This window comes from Cupressus sempervirens, chromosome 8, assembly GCF_028749045.1.
Source record: "Cupressus sempervirens isolate cs-2001-9-10 chromosome 8, ASM2874904v1, whole genome shotgun sequence".
NCBI lineage: Eukaryota > Viridiplantae > Streptophyta > Pinopsida > Cupressales > Cupressaceae > Cupressus > Cupressus sempervirens.
The window spans coordinates 515,081,178-515,103,807 of NC_143125.1; the positions used below are offsets into that span (position 1 = coordinate 515,081,178).

At 34.6% G+C, this 22,630-nt stretch overlaps 1 protein-coding gene across 1 annotated transcript in view; it reads right to left on the reverse strand.

Moving 5' to 3' along the window:
- LOC149543460 (uncharacterized) overlaps nt 1-17,724 on the reverse strand; it is a 29,110-nt gene extending 11,386 nt beyond the window's left edge. Inside the window, exons 1-8 of the mRNA XM_089798256.1 lie at nt 16,544-17,724; nt 15,832-16,034; nt 15,494-15,691; nt 13,605-13,676; nt 13,316-13,411; nt 12,302-12,381; nt 12,082-12,157; nt 1,473-1,683 (exon numbers count right to left, since the gene is read on the reverse strand). Coding sequence (XP_089654382.1) covers nt 1,473-1,683; nt 12,082-12,157; nt 12,302-12,381; nt 13,316-13,411; nt 13,605-13,676; nt 15,494-15,691; nt 15,832-16,034; nt 16,544-17,132 — 1,525 coding nt within the window. The 5' untranslated portion in view covers nt 17,133-17,724. The remainder of the gene's footprint in view (nt 1-1,472; nt 1,684-12,081; nt 12,158-12,301; nt 12,382-13,315; nt 13,412-13,604; nt 13,677-15,493; nt 15,692-15,831; nt 16,035-16,543) is intronic.
- Between the last annotated feature and the right edge of the window lie 4,906 nt (nt 17,725-22,630).

The window sequence follows — 22,630 nt, forward strand, 5'->3', positions numbered from 1 at the left end:
GCATATACATTATATAAAAATTATAAAAAAACTCCGAAAGGCTGCAAGCTTCCAAAATAAAATGACAAAAATATAGAAAATATAGATCTGTTCGGAATCGGCAGATACAACTAGTAGTTCTATCAAAATCAGAGCACAAGTTTGAATCACTGCTAGCATTAGGGGTTGTATCTGGCAATGAAACCCCGAGTTCCCAAAACATTTTGGGGATGGGGGTAGGGGTACCAATGTTGTGGTGCATACCCAGGGAGCATTGATATTTTGCTAAATGTATGAGATGAGGAGCTAAGGTTTTCTATTCATAGGATAACAAAATAGTAATTATAAACATACACAAATATGATCGTGGACATAAGGAGCATGTAAATTTGTCCAAGCCTCAGCCGTTTCCTTCAATGACACTTTGCTACTGTTCTTCCGAGTACACACAACAAACATAGAGGCGAGTCATCTATTTGGCGACAAAATGATGATAAGGTATAATAGGATGTTTCATGTAAGAGTGTAGTTAAGTGTCAGCTCAGCACAAAGGCATGGTGAGAGGAATCCCAATTGTATATATGAAGATGTTTCTATTCATGTATACGTTCTAAAACTTGATATTTGCTCCTCAATTCACAGATATTGGCTCTACTCTGATGCCCCTTTCTATTGTTTGCTACTTCTTTAATGAACTCCTCAACCACATTGTCCTAGAATATATTACTGAATATAGTTTTTTAACCATGCATTATTGTTGGAAGTGAGGATGGTCCTGAAAGGACCATTGAAATGCTGTTTATTTAGAGAATATTAAATCCATAGGTCTTTTAACAAGTTCTTATACAAAACCCTGCATCTTTAACATCAGTGTTTTCCAGTGATGTTCTTTTAGACTCAATGGATACTAGGGTTAGATTGGACTTTCCACCAATAATAGGATTCTTATTCCATTATAGATCACTTCCCATTTTTGTTTGGAGGAAGTCGGTCAATTTTAGGAGGTCCCATTAGTCTCTAAATTTAAAGGAGAGAACCTTTGGGCACTTAGTTGAAGCTGAAGTTCTCTAGGTCGGAGGCCTTCATTTTGTTGGCCAGTTCCAGGTCATTTTATGCCCTGCACGAATAGAGGATTTATGCACATGATTGACTAGTGAGTTTTACTCACCCATACAACATCTGGTTTCATCCACAGAGTGTTAAGACTTAAACAACACATTTGTCACATAATGACTTTATTCCAACTAATAAAATATATACTTTACTCCAACTAATAAAATATATTAAAAACTTTCTAGAATTTGATTAATTTCTAAATACAGAACAAGTATATATCTGATGCTAAACAAGATAATAGCACCCATACTTGGGATATTATCATTAAGTAATGCAGTCCTGCTATTGAATACACAATGGAATACTTTGAGATATTGGACACACACAAACATTTACCAATAAAAAGCTTTCATTGATTAGTTGAAAAAGAATACTACCTGTGCCATAGCAACACCAAAAGGAATCATATTTTGTACCCCAACCATGATAAGTGTGAGCCTTAGAAACCCCTGGTGCTTGGGGAAGCATGTAAATCATAATTCCTGGTTCAGTGCCTCTTTGGATGCTGAGTACACCATTTGTTAAAGCACGCTCATAATAGTCTGCATACACCATCTCTTTAGTCCATCTAAACAAATTACGAGCAACCTGCACCCAACAAAGGAAAAGGGGTTTTCACTAAACTCAAATACAATCTATCTCAATCATGATGTAATCTGCATTTCCTTGCCAAGTGTGGTGCATATGAGGCTTATGTGTCATACATATAAACTAAGGTGCAAGCTACATTCACATTCTGTAACAGTTTAATTTTATTAAACTTTAGCAAACAAAAGAAATGTAAAGTAGTACAACTAACGGCAAAAAATTATTTTCCAAATAATAAGGTGCTGAAGGTAGATCAGTAGCAATGTTCAAACATAAAACAGAAAATAATTTAAAATGATACAAAGAGTGCGTCAAGTAATCCTGGCCTGTTAAAACTAACTATATTCATAAATAAGAAACATAGATAAGTGGTTTATGTTTGTACATATTTGATCTTGCTAATATTTTGAGTAGTTTGAAGATATGCAAACCCAAGCAGTTATCCCAGAAGAAGATTTAGAAAGGGAAGAATATGCATGACTAAGAGCATTCTATGACCATGAATTATACTTAAAATATAATCAATAAGGCCACAAAATGGCAGAAATAAAAATTCTTCTTAATTATGGAGATTTTTCTTCTACAAGGACATAATTGAACTAAGGAGCACACAATATAGAAGAGAAACAATGTTGGTTCCATATTTACATTCACTTTACTTCGAAGAATCCAAAATAGTGTCAATGAGTTAATTCACAGCAGAGAACTCAGAGTAGAGCTAAAAGGTTAATTCGTGAAAGATAAAATGAGAAAGTTTGTCCATTTTATCTTCAAAAACAGAAAATAAAAAATAATCGAGTCAAAAGAGTAAAATGAAAGGGGGACTGTATCTTTGTCATTTGCATATCTATTTTTATGGGTTTATAGCAGCAAGTGGATGAGGAATATGAAGATCTTTCAAATGAAGTAAAAAAATAATTAGACCTAACCATCCTAAACTTAGCTGGTATGAGTTTTCTACGGTCCATGAAATACAATATGTAAGCTTCTGGATTCAAGTATGAAATAAAATTATGCACACAGTTAAATCTAGAAGCTTACATATTATATTCTAAAATTAAGTAACAATTTAATAAGAAAATGATTTTTCAAGAGTGCACTCGTAAGTGGGAATGGGAGCTGTATTGGGGTTTCAAATCCCGGGAGGGTGGAAAGAACTTTGGAAGGGTGGAAAGAACTTTGAAGGGGTGGAGGCAAAAGATGAATTAGATGGCAAAGACAAGGATGGCTGGGCAAGTGATAAAGGAGATAAAATCTTGATATCTATTTGATCAATGTGCTTCATGTTTTTATACATGAGGCATTGGTGTTGCAGATTGGTAAATGCATACTTATAACTGGCTGTAACTGAGAGAGTTACGTTATTCAATATTATTATGGTAACATTCCCCCTTTTATACATTGATCCTAAGAACATCAAAAAATCACCTGAAGGACCCCCCCTTAAGGCTTACATAGCAAGACATGCTGAGTACATAATTTGAATACATAAGGAAAAATGATTTTCTGAAGTAGCAAACCTGATCCAAACAAGGCTCCATCAAGCTATCTTGTGACCCTTGGAAAGGTGTAGCTTTGAGTTGTGTTCTTAAGCCACAAAGTCGTGAATTATTCAACAACAATCCCTAAGAGATGCAACATATCTCTATCATTGTCTAGTGACCGTGAAAGGGTACAATTCTCGATCATCTACTCTGAAGCTTGACAACAATCCATATTGAGCACAATATCAAGTCCCAAACCTATCTCTAAAATGAAGCTTCACAAAACATATATTCTGCACATTTTTTAGCATCAAAAGGCAAAACAAAGAAAAAAACCCAAAAATGCTTCTCATGCAAAGCACCATTTTAAAGCGAGAAGCTGACTTGAGATGAAGGAAGTTCCTCGATCCTTCGATGTCACCAACCTCTAGATATGAAGGTTCAAAACACAAAATTGCGATTGATAGGAGAAATATTAACAATTTCTCGATCAAATGATGTATCCACATCTTCAATGGAAGCAACAATTCCCTCTTTATGAGATTGTTCTTTCAATTTTCCTTTAAGAGCATCACTAGCTCTAGTTTTGCAAATCCATGTTGTGTGACCCTTTTTCTTACAATAAAAACATTTATTGTCTCTTTTGTTATTGTTTGACCATTCTTTAGTACTTTGCGAGTATAATTCCTTGTCTATTAGATGATCTTCTTGTGTAACTTCCTCTGTCCTCTTTTCTTCTGCCAAAAGAGCTTAAATGATGTCCTCTAAACTCTGTGAAGTGATTTGGCTGAGTGTAAAGACAATGTTACTGTATTTTGAAGATAAGCTATTTAGCTGGATGGCATTTGCATCATCATCATCAACGTGAGCCTTAATCTCTACAAGTTGTCTAATGAGAGACCTCAAATTACTTATATGGTTTGACATTGTGACCAAACTGCAACACCAATGCCTCATGTACCAAACGATTTACCAAACTATATGGTTCATATATGGTTTGACATATATAAGGCATTGGTGTTGCAGTTTGGTAAATAATTTATCAAAATAACTATATGGTACATGAGGCATTACTTATATGGTTTGACATTGTGACCAAATCCCTGCACACAATTTATCTAGATCTAAATGATGACGCTCTGAATCTATAAGAGCAAGACCAATAATGGCCTTTGATTTATCATCCCTACTATTCCTCTCCAATAAATTATTTGCGTCTGTAGGTGGTTTTTATTTTCTGCATACTATTCCCCATAAATTCGTATTCATCAGTTGTATTTGTATTTTTATTTTCCATGTACGAAAAATTGAAACCAAAATATTCTTCTAATGGAATTTCTCTCTCTTCAAAATAATGAAATTTTAAGTTAATATGAAATCCATAAAATTCTCAAACAAAATATCATGTCAGATACTCAACCATTAAGCAGCTTCATCATTGGCTTAGAAAGAAATTCAAAAACCTATAAAAAATGGTTTTGGTTTTCCCTGCTCTAAAAACCCCATTCAACTAACCATACCGATTCCTTAATCAATTTCAAACTCACACGGATTCTATTATGTCATAATGAATTTGAACACCAAACTAGAGTACTTTACATTTGGGATGACTTGGCTTATTCTCAATATAATATAATCAGACCACTTCACTGAAAACAACTCGGCAATGCAAACCAAACTGGGAATATTTGTGTTTCGATCCTCACAGGTTGCTCAATGTTTGAGTACGCGGGCCTTCACTAGCTTTTTCTAGTCTCCTTGCATGAGTTACATAATTTCATAGGCTCCCGCAGAGGCTTCGCTCCATTTCACTGACTTTCATTGAATTCTTTTCTGCAACAATCATCTCTCTTCACAATCCTTCACATACAAGTTGTAGTCTCAAACAGTAACACTTCATGCAACAGTCAGGTGGTAACTTGTATACCAAATGACAGAGAAAAACATTTGATAGGGAGAGTACGTTTGGCTTGCATTTTATTGTGAACAATTAACTAATGCCATTATCAAACCTGCTTCTTTCACCTCACTTTGTTGTTCAAACAAACTATCACTCATGATCAATGCACAAATACGAAACACTAGCGCCAATCAGATACACCAACCACCAAAGCACCATCTCATTGTATATATCAAAATTATTTCAAGAATCTGATCTAGCACATTGCAGGTATGATAGGTGGCTAATCCATTCGTAGGTTCTTCTACCCAATAAATTAGATAAAAGCTTGATCTATTAGATCAATCTGCTTTGTTTTTTATACATGAGGTATTGGTAATGTAGTTTGGTAACTGCATAATTATAATTGGCTGCAATTGAGAGACAGATATTTTATTCAATGTTATTACACTAACAAGTGATTGGGATTTGGAGGACGATGAACTACTAGTGGATTATTGTTGTAGGTCAATTTGAAGGGTTGAACACCTATGGTCGTTAGGTATGACTCCATGATGGACCTCAATGTGTCTTTGAGTGGCCATCATAATTTGGGCTTGCATAGGGGTTTTCTTTCCTTAGCGATTTCCATTGTTGTTCTTCTAGTAAAGGATTCCATTGGAGATGTGCTTGCTGAGCATTTGAATATTATAGACGTGTTTAATTATGGTAGGAGCCTTTCTAGGACTATGTTTGGGTTCAAAGTGGTTTTTCCCATTGCACACTTAGGCATCTTGCAAGGAGGTGTTGGCAAGGGTTTCACTTCAGTTGATTCACCTCATACTATTGGTATTGGTGTTCAATGGATTTCGGATCCCATCCAATTCTTTTCTTCAAGCTTTTGATCAGAATTTGCATTTTGTTTCTTGCCAATTTGACCACAAGGAGTATGATGTCAAACATATGATTAATGAGCAAGTTGAGGTTCCTTTTGGTGAACCACTAATTGGTGGTTCTACTCTACTTGTTGTGAGGTTTTCATAGCAACACCCCATTGCCAATGGGGACCTCCTCGTTTTTTCTTTAGTAGTAGAAGTAGCGGTCTTAGATGCTTTTAGGTGGCCTTTGTTGGTAGCAATTTTCAAGTCTCCAAGTTGTAGAGATGAGTTTGAGCAATTTTGGCCTACTAGGAAGTTAAGATTGTTTGGGGTGTGAGTGAGAGTTGGGCTAAGTCTGTCAGGGATATAAACCAAGTGATTTGTGATGAAATGAGTTGGAACTTTTTATAAATATTTTTTCTAGCTTCAATTTTATCTTAGAAAGTCAAGAAAGGTCATGGGAGGTAACACTATTAAAGACATACTGAACCTTGAAATTTGACGAAGTTTGCAATTTTTTGAAATCTCACAAAACCTAGAGTCTTTATTAAAACTCTTATGAAGCTGAAACCTATCTCAAACATCTTGACAATACTTAAAACACCTTATTAACACATAGCGAAATACATTTTTCAACATAATTTTTTCTCTTGAACCCTAATACTCCCCTAAAAGAGGCCGTTAAACCACTCTTCATCACATTTTGTTTGCAACTCGACTCATTTCTCATCTGGTCTCCATTTTGGCATTTTGAAAGCAAGGTGATTATTTTCGAAGAGGATTGTTCATAGGGCAAGAGAGAGCTTCCATAAATGATTTTTAAGCATCTAAGGTAAGCATTTGATCCCATTCTTCAGTTCTTTAATGACTCTTTTTGAGATTTGGAAGAATTTTTTCAAGTTTGAAAAGAAAATTTTAAAGTTTTTTCATTTTTTTAAAACGAAGAAATAAGGAATTAAGTTTAGCTATCTATTTTAGTAGTTTTGTTTGCACTTTTATGCTTGATGTTCATAGTTTTTTTCCTAATTTAAATTTATTTAATTTTTTTATTATAGGCATATCAAGAAATAATAATGTACCACCAGTAGTCAAAGCCTAGTGGGAGGAGAAGGAGCCGATAGTTTTGGAATTGATGTAGCATTGCTTTTATGGAGACATACCACAAGAATCTCATAGGTTTCCAGTGGTGGCTCATATATTTGGAAGTGTAATTATTGTCAAAGTAACAAAGGCAAACCATTCAATAGCTCATATGCCTAGGTCAAACTTTATTTTATGTGTCCTACAAGTAAAGAATTTGCAATGCACAAAGGCACAGATGGGAAGGGGCTCTGTAATGCACAAATAGCTTCATTTGTAAAAGAACAAGAAGCTACTAATAAATTGATAAAAAAATTAAAACAAAGTTTTATAACCTCCATCCTCAAAGAAAATAATGCAATTATCCACGGAACCAATTGTATCCTCCAAACACCCATGCTTGCAAGTACCTATATCAAGAGTAGAAGATGAAGAAGTAGAAACTATTGCTCACAAAAGAGGTCCATTGGAGATTGCATTTAAAATGGAGGCAAGAGAGCTTGCTGATCAAGCCATTGCATGTTGCCTCTATGCCAATGGTCTTCCTTTCAACTTGGTAAGATCATCATATTAAAAGGAAATAGTGGTAGCCATAAATAAGCACCAGCTGATTACACAAGTCCCAGGCATAAAAAGCCGTGTACCACTTTAGTGTATAAAGAGAGGGCTTGAGTAGAGAGAGCTATTCAACCAATTATAAATTCATAGAAAACTTAGAGTGTTTCTATTGTTTCAAATGGATGGAAAGATACGAGAAACCAACAATTGTTGATGTGATTGCAACCTCACCCAAAGGGGTAATTTTTTTTAAGGCAATTGATTGTAAAGGGGAAGTGAAAGATTTGCAATTCATTTCAAAAATTCTCATTGAGGCCATAGAGATGGTGGGTAGTGAGAATGTAGTCCAAGTGATTACAGATAATTACAAAATTGTAGGGGTGCAGGTGCTGTGGTTGAGGGCCGGTGACCATGTTTTTTAGACACCATGCATCATACACTCCCTAAACTTGGTCATGCAATGAATTGACACCCAAATAGATTGGGTGAAGCACATATAACAAGAGGGAGTGGAGATACAAATGTTTGTGACAAACCACCACATGTCATATTCCATACTTAGATCATTCTGCACTCTAGAGTTGCTGCAGGTAAATTGTAATTAGTAAATTTCATTTATTTATTTAATATGAATATATTGTGTCATGCTCAATTATCAAATTGTGTATAAATTTTCTTAATATGTATTAACATATTGTTGTGATTAACTTAGGTGGCTAAAACCTGATTTGCATCTCATACTATTGTTATGATACGACTTGCCAAGGTGCAAGGGGCATTAGGCCAAATGGTTATTTCTAGCCAATGGGGTATATGGAAGGCTTCAAAATTAGAGAGGGCACAAAAGGTCAAGGTATAGACCTTGGATGACAATTGGTGGGCTCGTGTGCAATCTGTATTAGATTTTGCAGACTTTATCATGAATATGCTCTAATTTGCTTATTCAGAACAATCTTGTTTAGGGGATGTCTATGATGGCATGGATACAATGGTAGAGAAGTTAAAACTTTCTATACAAACACATGAGGATGACCCCACAAAATGTGAAGCCTTATGCAATCAACTTGAATCAAGCATTCATCATTGTTGGGAAAAAGTGACTACCCCATTGCACCTCCTTGCATATGCCTTATCTACAAGGTACTTAGCAGGGAAGTACCTAGCATGCCAAATAGAGTAGCACTATGTGTGGATGAAGAAGTTGCTAGTGGGTGCTATAAAAATTTTGCAAGATTCTGCCAAGATGATGACACTCACAAAAAAGTTAAGGCAAAATTTCCATTATTTGCTTCGGGAGCAAAACTTAGTCCACTTGCAATAAAGGACCAATGTGATATGGAAGCTAGCACATGGTGGTACCTCTATGGTGAATGATTTAAGCATCTACAACCTCTCACAATCAAAATCCTCTCACAAGTAAGTTTTATTTGTTTTTTGTTTACCACATGTATTCTACAATTCTTTAAATTACTTTCTTATTTTTATGTTTTACTTTAATAATTAATTTTGTAATTGTGAACATTGTCTAGGTTATAAGTTCTTTTGCTGCTGAACAGAATTGGAGTGCATACTTGTTTATCCACTTAGTGAAGCATAACCTGTTGAGCTCTAAAAAAGATGAAGACTTGGTTACATTTATACCAACTTGCATCTTTTGTCACGTAAAAAGGATCACTACAAGGAAGTGGCAGCCAAGCTTTGGGATGTAAAACTTGAGTGTGCAAACTTGGATGCAACAATTCAAGATCTTACTATAATCATGGATGACGATGTTGATAACATCATGACGCATGGTGCATCTAGTCCAAGTGGAACCATTTTTGGTTCAAATGATCTTGAACTTGCAGTAGTTGGAGGAGTTGGAGATGATGAGGAATTTTTTGCGATTCCATTTGATTCGGATTCAGATTGATGAACATTGATTGATGAATTATATTATGATTTTGTAATTGTGATGATTTGCTGATTTGGATTGGAATCATGAACACAAACGTATATGATATGGTTTATAATCTTATTGAATATTTGAATATGTATTGGTGAAGTTAGAGGCATCATACTATCAAATGTTTTAATTTTGTATATCTCTTTCATTTGCGCACTTGCTTTGCAAGTGTTAGTGCAAGATTAGTCTCAATGTACATTGCAAGTGTTTAATTTCTATTCTTGATGTTTATTTAGATTGTACTTTCATATGGTATTTTGACGAATATTAACAATGTGAAAACCATTCCTGCATTTGTAAAAAAAAAACCCCTCCTATGTCTAGTTGAAACAACGAAGCACAGATTGGTTAGACACTCACCCCATCATCAACATTGCCTTACATTCTTAGAGTTAGATAGCTTTTATCTCTTTGCAATTTGTTTGGTTGAACTGAAGTCAATTGATATCCATTGAATGAATAGTGTAAGTCCCTTTGTGATAACTAACATATCACATAATGAAACTGAGTGAAAGTCCACAATAAGAAGGAACCTTGAAGTTGTCTCATTTGATCACACAATCCATTATATATTGTTTAGCATTGAGCAACCTTATTCAAGAGAGAGTTGGATATTCGGTGTTTCATCTTTGGATATTAAGTATTTGAATTTTTATGCTATAGTAGAACGAAACTCACACCAACATTACCACGCATTTGTGTATTTTTTGTCAAGGAGAGGTGTCCTTCACCTTGGAAGTTTCACGCACTTTCCTAAGGATTCTTGATGCTATTTTTGACAAAGTGTTTCTTGCAAGGGGAATGACCTCATTGGGAGGTACTCAAGCTCTGATTTAAATAAATTTTTTGACATATTGACATATTGTCTATAGCTAGGCTCATTAAAGAAGCATGTATCTAGTTAGTTTTAGAAGTCTGCCATGAAAAATTAACCTTTTCTCTCCTTCCAAAGCTATGCAGAAAGCATGGGAATTCTACATGAAGATCCTTGGTTCCTTGGAAAATTTGATTTTTCATTCAAAAGATTGTCTGCGAGATTTGATACCGAGGAAATTTTTATATGGTATCGTTTAAGATTAGGATCCCAAGGCTTCCCTTTGAATAGTGGGATAAAGAGATAAAACAAGTTACTGCCAATGCTCTTGGTTCTCTTTTATCTATTATGAAATCAATGAATAAATTGTTTTGTGCTATACTTTCTGTTTTTATTGATATTAATAAAGTGCTCACAAGAACTATTAAATTATGCTCCAAATTTGGTGTCTAGGAGCAGAAAATTTAACATGAGTCCTCCTAGGTTTGCTTTCATTTCCAAGAGGCAACACACTTCTCTAATTCTTATGCCAAAACATCAAATACAAACTCCATGTTTAGTTAAAAAGGATCTTTCCTGCTCTTGATCATTGAAAGAGTTTCAGAATGTTGTTAACATGTACTGTATGATGAGGAGTGAAGGATTTGGGACCTATGGTTGTAAACCTCATAGGAAAAACTCAAATATCCTCCTTGAAGAACAAGAGAAAAACATATGTTGTGTGTCCTTGGTTATTCTTTGAATAAAGGAAGGAGTTGGACATTGCAGTTGTCAGTCCCATTGGGGACGTGAAGGGATCCCCTTTTAAGAGAAAAAGAAAGCTAGAAGTTGTGGTTATGTGTCCTCTGGTTGAGATTGGTTCTTCTTCAAAAAGGGGCAAGTTGATCCCAAAATGTCAAGCTTTAACTCCACTACAGAGTTCTTTGGTGAGGTTTGGATTCAAATATCCTTGATTATTAATATGGCTGTCCCTCTACATTAGTTTTGTTGTTTTTCTCAGAAGCAGTTCTGATTTTTAGGCCTATACAATTGTTGCTTCTAGTCTAATATTGTTGTCTTTCTTGTTGACCAATGCTTTGGAATCCTCTCAAAACACTCTTTCGGTTCATTGTTCTGGTCAAAGTATTTATCTAACCAAAATCAAATTTACAGAAAAAGCTCAACCAACAAACAAAGTTCCACAAAGAATTGAGGAAAGAACTGAATTTTGTCTCTCCTGGTCAGAGTAGATGGAGAAAATAAAAGAGCATACAAATGGAAAATTATATTGACATAGACACACAATACATTAATCTAAAGTGATGTTTGAAATGAAAGGGCTTGAGAGAGTCGCACAGAAAATCATTTGTGACATTAAATCATATCATGTTTAACTTTAAGATTCAATCCAAATGCACAATATGGAAGATAGAAGAATTAAGATAGAAAGTTATCCCTATTCCTTTCATTGTTTAAATTTAAAATGTTCCTATAAGACTGTAGACTGTTATATTACTTTTTGTTAGTCTTATTAGATTTATATAAACATTTTCAATTCAAGATAAGTTCCTGTGTGCACTTTGGCTAATGCCTGATTCCTGTGGTCTAAACTGGAACTGTTTACCAAGAATAACAACTGAGTATTTTGTTTGCATTGAATTATTAATTTGAGGAATTCTGTGTTTCACAATTAATATCTTGAGATGAATAAAATATTCTATTTCAGCTTGTTAATACATGTGTGAACTTGCACTCGAGGAAGGAAGATGAAAGTTACATGCCTTTAGCATATTGTAAGTAGTACAAGACTCTTCATTCTCAGTGCTAAGTTGTGTAGCAACTCTTTTTGGATACTTCCTGCATAAAAAACCAATGAAAGATCACTTTTTCCTGGAATTGGCATCTTAGATATGTACGTTAATCAAACACAATTTAATTGTGCATTAAACTGTTTGCATTCAGTCTTAAAATGCTAAGATAAGCAATTTTCACTAGTCTTACCAAAATTCATCAACTGATGTTCCACCCGTTGCATAGGAATGTGATGAATTGATGATATCCATGAAGTATGTGCTAATATCCTGACAAAGTAATGCGATGCAAATATATCAATATAAATTATGAACTTCTCCAAATTTTGATTGAAACATTGGACAACAGTACTATATTTATAATAAATCACATTGCTTAGGTTAAATTATGTTTGAGTTATTTTAATCATTGTAAATCAATAATGTCAGATCAAATGGAATAATATTTTACAGAAACTCGGTAATAGTTTTCAGACAAGATAGATTTTCCTCTACCAAAATCATGATTTTAGGAGGATGCAAACCTAAACATTCAAGCAACAAGGTGGAAGTACTGAACTGGGTGTTTGTTGCTATTATTCTTTGTCAAACATGCCTAGCAGATCCAGCAACATGATGAGAAACTAGCAGATGGTGTAACATTTAAGTTTGCTTTTTATTATTGAAGATTAAGATGCTAAGTTGATAGAATGTGAGATAATGCCAAAAAATGACTTCCAATAGTTTGTCTAGAGACAGTTTACAAATGATTTTTGTAGACCTGGTAAGAACTAGGCATTGGAAGTTATTTGCAGTAACAGGCTATAGCAGACATGCACTAAATACACAGGAACTACTGTACTGTTAGCAATAAAGGTGAGATCAATAGACTTCAAATTCATGAGATATGTTTGACATGCAAAAAGCTACTCATAGTAACATTGCATTTTCCATTTGAATTCCATTCTACTTAAATGCCACCCACTTCAAAGGTCAAACAGTTAAATACTAATATCCATTTTGCATATCACCCACAACAATATGTGGTAAAAAATTATCCTATTTTTATTGGCCAAAATTAACCTTTGAGTATTAAACTAAAATATGTTTACTAATAACCTTTGAAATCTATCATAGACTGAAGTTTGGTTCTTGATCTTTCTCACATCAATTAATCTCTATCTCTCATGCCATTTCCATTCAACAAAAGAATTTTTTGAGTTACCTTGTAAAGTGAATCACCAACAACCTCATAGCGCATTTGGGCGCCTATAACTATAGGAATGTGTGTATTGGCGTGGAGATCTGAAATGTCATCTGCCTGTGAAACAATTATAAAAGCAAGCAAATCAGGTAGAAATGCCTAAATTACAACTTTTATTGCACAATAATTCATAACAATGCATAACCATCATTCCATAGAAGTGCCCAGAAAGACATGAATCAAAATGCTGTTTGATGCATGTTTCTCTCTTAGAAAGCTCTGTGAGATTTGACTGTGGGAAAAGGAGTACCTGAACAGCTAACAATCCTAAAAAGCATGGCTTATCAAACAGATGAGCAAGCTCCAGATGTTTTTGATCTCCCTGCAATCAAGTATCATTTTAAATATCTCAAGATTTAGACTGAAAGGAAATTTAGATAAAAAGGAAACTGAGCTGGGAATAAGTACTTAATGTTGAAAATTCATCCACAGGCAACGTCCCATGCATAAATCTTCTCAAAACTCACAAGGGACAGAGAGTTTCATTCTTTGGTTACCCAGTTATCCCCATTAGGCAGGCCACATCACAACCATATACAAAGGGAGACATGCATATCATTTCATTGGGATAGAGAAAAAATAGCTTATAGAAATTGCAGGGCCTATCAAATCATAAAATTGCATCATCTGTACACATGTTTCCTTATGAAATATCTTCTCTGACAAGCAATTGCTAGACATATTTGAACTGACTAGAGCTAATCTGAAGAGGATTCTTAGACACCTGCGAGGAATTACAATGATTTTTGTATGGCATAGTTAATATCAAGGTTACTGGGAAACTGGGGTACTTGGAGACGTCAATATTTTTTTAATAATTTAAGTTCAATAATCTCTAGAAAATAACATTGCGTAGAACTTTGAGAGAAAGAACAGCAAATAATATAAGTTTAAATACACATGTAAAATAAAATTGTGTCAGATTTTAAAACTCACACTTCATATTTCAATGTTTCATATTAGATTTTCATTACATACTGAAATGCAAAAATATTGATAGTTCAAGGGCAAATTTCTGATACATTGACTTTTTCATCGTGGAGACATTGATTTTTCAACTGGAGACTGCAGGAGACATCATTGCCTGAACCTTAAGCACCCACTAAGTCTCCAGAGACGTTTCCAAGACGCGAGACAAGTACCAGTACCCGAGACGCGTCCTGGTAACACTGGTTAATATTTTAGTAACATTGTTATCGTGAATCATGCATCTCTGAAATAAATAACCATCCTTGTTATTAGATCTGAATTTTCATCTTTCCTATCTGGCTAGTACTGTAGATTGTAAGAAACCCAAAAATATTATAACAACAAAGCTTTGGCCTTCCTATGAAAGAGAATTAAGCACTTGCATGGTCAGTACTCGTCAGACCTGGTGTACAAGCTTTCTTTGCAGCAGCTGATTTGACTATATGAAAGAAACAACAGAAGAAAACCCTTTATTCAATTACCTTAAGTTGATGGGAGGGTATCATTGAAAGACTTCCCTCTTACGGATTTGTTTTGGAAGAAATTTCTGTGCCTTGTAAGCCCTCGCTGTTATATTTTTAGAAAATAGCCCATATACTAGAAACATTGCGCGCTACCTCTTGGCTATTTTAAGTAGGTTTTACTCTTACGGTCTCTGAACCCTTTTGGTTAGTAGAAAGCATTAACTTACAAATTTTCTCAACCAGTGAATTCTACTAAGAAATTTTCCTGTGTACACAAATTTTTTTTTTCAATTGTTCATTTTCTTCATTCCTTTCATCAATTCAAGAACATCCATAGGGTCAGGGCTACAACTCAATAGGCAATTGAGATTTCTTTCAGGTCAATTACAAAACATAATCATAAGATAAAACTAAAATAGTTTAAGAATGATTCCCGCTAGGTCTTTTTGTAATGCAAAAGTAAAACGTCCCTGCTCTAAAAATTATTTATTTTGTCTCTAAAATGTCACGTCCCTTTCAACTGTAACTGCCTTTAAGAATTCATACGAAAGCATATCAGTATCACTTTTATGGGTCTTTCTAATTAGAATTAGATTCCTTTGGAAATAGGGGAAAGTGGAAAAAATAGGTTGCAACACTGACAAAAACAAAGCTCGTTTATCAGATATAACTTTTAGAAATGGGTACACGAGAAGAGAAAACTCACCGAATGTGTATAGAGACGATAGAGAACATCATTCATACCACCAACCTCTTCATTGAGAGAATCCCAGTGCCATTCTACAGAGTATCTCCGTATAACATTTTGAACACGACTGTAGAAGTAAGCAGCCATCCATACGATCATACTTAATGCTTGAGCATTTCCAGCAAATGTATATTGATCCAGCAATCCTGCCATAATCTATAGAGAGACCCCAAATAATTATTTAAGACAAGAAAAAAAAAATTGTTTTTCTTCTTTAAACGTCATAAATTGTTTTCTGGGTAGACCATATTTTCTCAAATGTAACATTTGTCTCTTATAGTAGGGCTAAAACTTACCTTGTGAATAGTGTAATATGGAGCCCAGACAGGCTTCAGCATTTCAAAACGATCAAATTCCTCGGAAGGAAAAGCTGATAGATAACCCGTCCCCATTGCTTTCTGGCATTCGTAAAGAGCAGACACCACAGCTGTCATTCTTTGGCGAATGGCCTCGTTGTGGGTAGCAGCCCATGACATTGCCGATGAGCTCATATAATGCCCTGTAATACTAATAGTTGGATTATAGTGGAACTGAATACTCGGCTGGGGAAATACGAACAAGCTTGCAATTTGTATTTAAGAGCAAAGCGATTCAAATAGCACACAAGCACCAATAATGTTAGCATATCATCCATGACAATTCACCCATCTCAAAATCTAATCATCAATGGAAAAGCAGCCTCAAATTCACCAATCTCAAAATCTAATCATCAATGGAAAAACAGCTTCAAATTCACCCTCAATCAATTGACTTAAGAATGAAGAACTACTCTATTTGCTATATCTAAGTTTTAACTGGATTGTATTGAATATCCTAATTAAAAGAAAATTACTATAGACATTACAAACACCACTAAACTCTTTTCAAGCAAACACCCGACTGTAGATACACTTCAAACAGCCTACCTACTAGAGAATACAAAATTGCAAGCGATTTTATTTATTCAAAGATAACAAAGAAATATAATTAATAAGTTGCTACTTTTTAGCATAGATTTGCTCTACTGACCCACAAAATGTCCTCTGAGTTCAACAGTGGGAGCTTCCCAACCGCCATAAGGCGTCCCCGGGGTAGGCAGACCGGCTGTTTTTCTGAAACTCCAGACCAGGTTATCCACATCCAGAAGCAGCAAATACTCCAAGTTAGTATTCTGAGCGCTACCATGTAGCGAATCTAAGTCCAGCCTAACATTGTGCAATGGAACCTCTAACAGAAAATTATTACTGGGAACATTATTATTTGGAGCATTTGTCTCCATGTTGTATCTCATCCTCCTATACAACATAGTCCACTTGAATTCCTCCCCGGCAGAGGAAGTTTTCTCATTCTCCAGATTTGATCTTCTTGGAGGTTGGAGACGACTCCATTCACTTTCCTCACTGGGAGTTAAGTGTTCATCATGATGATACTGTGAATGTAATTCTGCTTTCCACGTTTCATTATGAGAAGTACCCAGAGCATAACGATATGTATGAGACGCCATCTGCGGAGGGATACTGTTTCTGCATAATTTGGGCGGGTCACAGAACATGCAGTGCATTAACCAAAATAATATCGAGATAAACAATCCACGCCCAAAGCAATTTGCAGCAGCCATTGTGATGAAATTCAGAAAGTACTAAGCAAAAACAAAATAGACTGTGACATATATGAAGTTGGGTATTCAAGTATGTGAGCAATGAAACTGATGAAAGAAAGCAAAAATAAGCTGTGATTTATATGAAGTTGGGTATTTCAATGTCCATACGGAGAAGACCAAAAAAATAGCGAAATGTGATGTGGTTTAAGTGAAGTTGGGTATCAAACTGTGCAAGCAGAGATTGTGATTTTTGTGCAGTTTGGGTATTCATTCCGTCATTTAGAGTGTGATTAAAGAATTCTGGCCTTGTCCGCAAGCATATTCAGAACTTCTAAAGATGGATAAGGAGAGAACAGACAAGGCTGAACTAATACATTACTACCATACTATGGTGCGAGAAACGTAGACTCGTGCCGGGTTTCAACGGCAGAAACGGGTTTCTTCGTTGCCAACGACCCTTTCTAAGATCCTTTCTTGTTTTAGATTTTAAAATTTATATTCACTGCACTTCAGTTGGAAACTGCAAAGATGGTTCGGCTGTCATTACATAGCAAGTGCGAGCCCATCTGCTCATTTTGACTGCCAACTCCAGCTGCTCGTTTTGATTGCCAACTCTAGCATAGGCTAAGTAGTTAATTATTAAAAAACTGGAGTACACTAATATTATAAAACTGGAGTACACTAACAGTAATTAATTGTTATTTTTTCCTTGAATGTACACGTGTGAGGAATATCTCAATAAATCTGGTGTTTACACCTCCAATTAGTAAATAATATTTCAATTTAAATTTAAAGTTTTGTAAACAAAGATTACAATTTTAGTAATAATATCTTCGAACCTATACAGATGTTTTGATTAGTTATTTATGAATAATACATATATTATATTTTTGAAACAGTTTAAATTTTAAATTATATATATATATACACATGTTTCTTTCACACAACTTCTAAAAATTTCGATTTTTCGTCATGTTGCTGTTGCTGTTACGTTTTCTGGCAACTATGCTACCATACACTATTTGACAGAATTATGGACAGATGAGGAAAACACATTAGTTGATTGAATCTACAATATAGATTGGAACATAAAATTTATATGATCAGATGAAGGAATCAGTAGAATTTACAATATAGATTGGAATATAAAATTTAATTAGGAATGAAGTATGAGCAGTCCAAACTGTAAGGGAGTGAGAAAAATATATATTGAAAATGTAAGAGAAATAACTACTTGACAGAGCAAAATTGCATGAGGGTGGGTTGTTCAATGACTTTGGGAGTATTCCACTTGTGGGAATAATATTAAGGGAGAGTTTAACTGCAACTTGAACACAGAAAAATATATATACACATATGGCAGTGATACTGATCATTTTTGGAAATTGGAAACATGAACTATCCTATTATTGGGTTAATTTGTTGACACATAATTTTTTTGAGGAAAGGATATATTAAACTGGTGTTTTTGTTAGCTAAAAAGACTTGAACACGTCAGGTTAATGTTGACTAAATAAATTGTGTCCAGATATCAGGTTTAATTTTGACTTAATAAATTGTATTCAGATTGAAGGCTCGATGTTATATTTTGATAGAAGTAATTTTGGTGAGTTTTTTCAAAAGTAGAATATGCTTATGGTGGTATATTAAAATATATATTTTGTTTTGTGTATAAAAAGACTTCAAAATAGATAAATGATAGCTGTGCATATATTTTGTTGGTGTGTTGATGTGTATCAGATGATTAGTTGTTATTCTGATTCAAGGAACTATTTCTTTTTGTTAAGAGTATAGATGATCAATGTTCACAATTTTAACCGTAATTAGTAATGTTATTCTATTGTAAATATTAAGTATGTAAATCAGTAAAGGTTGTATGTTCATTGGAACTCTTGACACAAAAGTTTACACCCATGTTTGAGGTATGACTTTCAAGCAACCTTGTGTAACATAGAAACAACATCCAAGTTTGGGACTTGCGCTTTGAGGTTGAATATTCAAAGAAGGCCAACTTCCTTACAATTAGAATGCGCCTAAACTAACTTTTGAGGAAAAGAGGAGACTGATTGTAGAAATTGAAATGCTGAAGGGGACACACAGTGATGCACCAAATATATTGTTTGATCTACTTCTTCCAATACTTGCACTAAGATTCAACATAACTCACAAAGATATACTATTGTTTGTATTTTATCAACCTTAGCACCAAAGAAAAATCAAGAATCAATACAACTATGCAAGGAATGCAAAAAATTCACTTAGTAGATTAATTGATTGAAATAAACATAGTCATCTAGTATTGTAGATGCTACAATACATCTAGACAAACAAGGCAGAATAGATTGCACAAATTCGTTTGGTTGAAGGTGTATATAATAGTAGTAATCTCTATTGGAAAAGAGGCAACCACATTTACAGAAAGAGAATTATGTAAAAAGACTAGAAAAAGAGATCAAGCTGCCTTTTAAAGAGATCAGGTATAACTCATGGAGATCAAACTCCCACCAACTGAATTTAAGATTACAAAGTGCAAATTTAGAAAAAAAACTATTTTTAAACAAAAGTTATATACTCATGGAGTGATAGAAAATGGGTCAATAACTGCTCCCAAAATCAAAAAAATTGTGTCCATAACCTCTACAAGTGGCAACAAATGAAGGAAAAGCCTCTATGTCACGTGAAAAAATCTTAAAAAGCAATTCGACAGTAAATATTGAGCTCTTGGGTCGTATTACAGTTACCAGAAAAAATTGTTGTAGGCACCAAAACACACAACATATTCAACATGCACAACATTGCAGCATGAAACAAATTCCTACACAAAGACATGTGATCATGCGAGAAGGTCAAAAAAATACAAAAGTTTGACTTTCACACCATCGCAACATGATTTTCTCTCTCTTCAAACTGACGTGCAATCATGCAAAAGGGTAAAAAACACACTGGCATAACATCACGACAAGAAACCTCTATCTGCATAATAGACTTGCAATGTCGCACAAACACGAAAACACACAAGTGCAACTTCACAACTTGCACAACTTTGTAATGTTGAATGAGCAAAAAGGGCCTCCTGTGATAGTTGAACCCATTCAACATCAACCTTTACGATGTCCAAACTCCTATGATGTTTTTGTCTTGCGCAACATCTCACTAAGAAAGTTATTCTCTTCAATTTGACATGTGATCATGTGCAGGCATGACAATGTATTGCAATTTCAATTTGCATGTGCATCAAATGAGCAAAACATGTTGAAAGGGTAAAAAATGTTTGCTACGACACACAAAAATACACAATGTTTGTGAGTGCTAGAGCATATGCTAAAAATACACAACCTTTCCTGACTAAAAACAAACATAACCTAGCACATAAAAATGTCCCCGATAAGTTATCTATGATGGGCTAAAGGGTGACAAAAATGTCAACAAGAACCTCTCCTACATGATCACTTTTATTCAATCTAGTAGACATGAAGTCTTGAAGAAACATTCTATTAGCCCTTCTAAAAATAAGCTTCATAACACCAAACTAGTTTAAATTAATAAATTGTTTTTGAAGTCTTAAAAATTAAATTAAAATTATAAAAATTAGCAATGAAAATGGCCACCCAAGATCTAGCAACCAAATGGAACACACGATAACAAGATAGAGTAGTATGACAAGAATAAATTGTAGTTTTTTGGATAATGAAATAGAATAATTTGAATCCATTTCATTGAATCAACTTGAAAATTAAATTGAATATTACAAAGTAGTCCCCTTGGTGGATCATTCTCCAAAGTTGAATAATTCAAGTATGCCCAACACATCCATTAGAAGTGGAAAGTAATAAAGTAGTAAGAGCACTAAAAGTGGAGGTATAGTATAAAGTTGAATCCGATAACAAGGTAACACCACCTAAACTGGAGATGCTCCTAAAAGCTCCTATGTGGTTTCTAATTAAACTTAAGTAATATGTGTTCCTATGTTGTAGGAGGATGACTTATTAGGTGCAACAATTGAACTCACTAACACCTCCCCTTCGGTACAACTTAGGGAATATGCAAGATGAGTCTCATCTCCTAGTCTATCTTAGACATCCATGTGTTGATCTCATATTGATTTTGACTAATGAGTGTCCACACACTTAAGTTATTTACTTAGTTCATGCCGAACAAGGAGTACATGTCAAGCACGACATGTATATTATAGAGCATGCCGAGTCCACAGTGAGTGTTGAGCCACTCATGTGCCGAGTCACTCTACTGCCAAGCAAACAGTGTATGTCAAGTGATTTAGGAGCTGAGTAAACAGTGCATGCTGAGTGATACAGATGTCAAGTTACATCATAGAGATCAGTACATGTTGAGCATCAGAGACTTTAGATGTTGAGTAAGACAGTTTTGACATAATTGTTTGTAAAGGCACAAACAACTATGTAAATCATTTTTGAGCGAACTTAAAGATGAATTATGATATTTTGGAGATAAGGACGAATCTTAAGTTGGATTCCCAATGTAATTACATGCAACCAATCAAAAAAAGGGAAGGTGTAAGCAAAAAAATGGATGAATCATAGTCGTTGATTCATACCTAACCCTAAGTCACCAAAGTCTTCTTAAGGAGGACAAACACTAAACTCTCTAGTGTGTGTAAGGTGTAGGAAGGAGCGAAGAGAGTATTTTGCATGTGCAAATAGAGCATTCATGGTGGCTAAGGAATTATGAAGTGAGATTGCACTACAAAATCAGTTAGAACATAATAGAGGAAAGATAAGAGTATACAAAAAAGAGACATCTGATCAAGAAGGATCTAGAAGACAACAATTTAGAGGTGATATGTCATCAAGTAATCAAGTGCTAACCGCAAGATCATTGATAAATCATTCTAGCAGGTGAATCAATCAAATCTCTTAACAGAGTACTCTTAACAAGCTATATTGAAATCCTTTAACAGGGTGCTTACTTAGTTGTGAGTTAAAGTCCTTTAGTAAGGCACACTTCTAACAGGGTGTTGAAATCCTTTAACAGGGTGAGACCTAACAGTCTTTGTAAGCCTTTAGTAGGGCAGACCCTTCACAGGGTAGATCATGTCTCATGATCAAAACATTGTAACCGATACACTTTATTACTGCAATAGTAAAAAAATTTGGGTGTCATCCCCACCTCAATTTTACCTTCTCACTTGGAGGGTTTCTGGGTAATCATATTTGGTGTCATATGTGTGTGAATGCTTATATGTTTACATGATTTCAATTATGTTCTTTACATGATATTTCAATTTACTTATTAAATGTATGAGATGGATGTGTGGTGAAAGTTTTTACGGGTCTAAGTTTAAACTACTGATTCAAACCCCCCCAGAAGTTTACCTTTCCTCTTGTAATTCCTACAATTGGTATCAGAGCCTTGTTCTTTGAAAAAGAAGCTTTGTAGCTTTGAGAAAAGATCTTGAAATGGAAATCTACAAGTTGGGAAAGACTATCGAGAATCAGGAGATTGAAATACATCTCATTCTACATCAATTGAATGAAGCA